General features: G+C 46.6%; 1 protein-coding gene across 1 annotated transcript; it reads left to right on the top strand.

Annotated features, from left to right (window-relative positions):
• Positions 1–781: 781 nt before the first annotated feature.
• LOC148784387 (uncharacterized) lies at positions 782–1351 on the top strand. The gene has a single exon (XM_088876809.1). It carries the CDS (start codon positions 782–784, stop codon positions 1349–1351), a length of 570 nt encoding a protein of 189 aa, XP_088732935.1.
• The last annotated feature ends 886 nt before the right edge of the window (positions 1352–2237 follow it).

Below are 2237 nucleotides of genomic sequence, written 5' to 3'. Positions count from 1 at the left end.
CGGGCGGCAAAGTCGGTGAGGAATGCTACCTGGTTGATCCTGCCAGTAGTCATATGCTTGTCTCAAAGATTAAGCCATGCATGTGTAAGTATGAACTAATTCAAACTATGAAACTCCGAATGGCTCATTCAATCAGTTATAGTTTGTTTGATGGTACCTGCTACATGGATAACCATAGTAATTCTAGAGCTAATACGTGCAACAAACCCCGACTTCTGGAAGGGATGCATTTATTAGATAAAAGGTCGACACGGGCTCTGCCCGTTGCTGCGATGATTCATGATAACTCGACGGATCGCACGGCCCTCGTGCTACCGATGCCTCATTCAAATTTCTGCCCTATCGACTTTCGATGGTAGGATAGTGGCCTACTATGGTGGTGACGGGTGACAGAGAATTAGGGTTCGATTCCGTAGAGGGAGCCTGAGAAATGAATTCCACATCCAAGGAAGGCAGCAGACGTGCAAATTACGCAATCCTGACACGTGGAGGTAGTGACAATAAATAACAATACCGGGCTCTACGAGTCTGGAAAATGGAATGAGTACAATCTAAATCCCTTAACGAGGATCTATTGGAGGGAAAGTCTGGTGCCAGCAGGCCGAAAGTGTTGTTTGTTACAGCGGTATATGCTAAATGCGATGTGGTGGAGCGACTGAATCTTTGGGATGGCCTTCGATTGATTTCGGTCGGATCTTCGCCTTAGATTGTGGGAGGGGATTTTAATACTGTCCTTTGTCCAGAAGAACGGTCGGGGGGCACTGCCCCGAATGGTATCGCAATGTCGAATTTTCATGAGACTATTGCAGACTGTGCCCTTACAGACGTCGGTTATACTGGGAGCCCTTACACCTGGTACAGTCGTCGGTTGCGACAACGTATAGATCGGGTCCTGGTGACTGATAGCTGGATGGACGTATTCCCAAAAACACAAGTTACTCATCTTGAGCTCTCCAAATCGGATCATCATGGATTATTGGTTATTACAGAGACTATTATGATGCAGAAGGCATCATCTTTTCAGTTTCAGCACATGTGGATCACACACCCAGGATTTCTTGAGGTTGTTCGTCGGAATTGGCAATACCCGACGATCGGGAGTGGTATGACTGGCCTTCAGCAAAAACTGACTCGTTTGAAGCACTTTCTGAAGGAATGGAACACAATAGTATTTGGGAATGTGTTTGATAGGGTTGCAGAGGCAGAGCGAGATCTCAAGGAGGCTGATGAAGCATATGATCTTGATCCTTGTGATCCCACGCTTGTGGAGCGGAATCGGTGCTTGGCTGTGTTGGTACGGGTGTTGACTCAAGAGGTGGCCTTCTGGAAACAAAAGGCCGGAATCAAATAGGCTAAAAATGGGGAATGAAACACGAGATATTTCCACTCTTTAGTGAAGAAGAGGAGGTTTCATGGTACAATCTTTGAGATATAACATGAGGGGGAGGTTTTAACTGATCCAATAGCAATTAAGAGATCGGCGGCTTCTTTTTTTGAGGAGCTCTTATCTGCAGAGTCGGTGTTTCCAGATGAGATGGATCGGGATTGCTCGGAGGATAGCCTGACAGATGAGGATAGATGTTTCTTGTGTGCCATGCCAACGATGGCAGAGGTTCGGGAGGCTGTTTTTCGTATTGAGCCGGAGAGTGTTGCAGGACCAGATGGATTTTGGGCGATTTTCTATCATACCTGCTGGGATCTCGTCCCAGAGGATGTTTTTAGTGCAATATTTGAGTTTTTCCGTGGCATAGCGATGCCGAAGAGTTTCATAGCTACTACCATCTCCCTTATACCTAAGACCGCCAACCCAGCTTCTTGGAGTGAGTATTGGCCGATAAGTTTGTGTAATGTTACGAATAAGATCTGCACGAAGTTGATGTCCATCAGACTTGGGCATGTCCTACCGAAGGTAATATCTCCGTCATAGAGTGGGTTTGTCCCAGGACGATTGTTGAGTGATAATGTTCTTTTGGCGCAAGAATTAATTCACTCATTGGAGTCTCACCGGCCGGAGGCGAATGTTATCTTTAAGCTTGATATGGCCAAAGCTTATGATCGAGTTAACTGGGAGTTCCTCTTTCAAGTCTTGCGGCTAAAGGGTTTCCTGCAGCGCTGGGTTGACTTAGTGGCTAATGTTGTCTCTAATTGTTGGTTCTCGGTCCTAGTGAATGGAGAGCATGCTGGATTCTTTCATTCGACACGAGGTTTGCGGCAGGTGGATCCGCTATCCCCGGCGT

The sequence above is a fragment of the Sesamum indicum genome, linkage group LG13 (genome assembly GCF_026168435.1).
Source record: "Sesamum indicum cultivar Baizhima isolate 11 linkage group LG13, ASM2616843v1, whole genome shotgun sequence".
Lineage (NCBI taxonomy): Eukaryota > Viridiplantae > Streptophyta > Magnoliopsida > Lamiales > Pedaliaceae > Sesamum > Sesamum indicum.
This window is presented reverse-complemented; position numbering and strand designations above follow the sequence as displayed.

What these genes read in the sequence shown, in the direction of transcription:
- LOC148784387 (XM_088876809.1), top strand. Translation starts at nt 782, where the DNA reads ATGTCGAATTTTCATGAGACTATTGCAGACTGTGCCCTTACAGACGTC.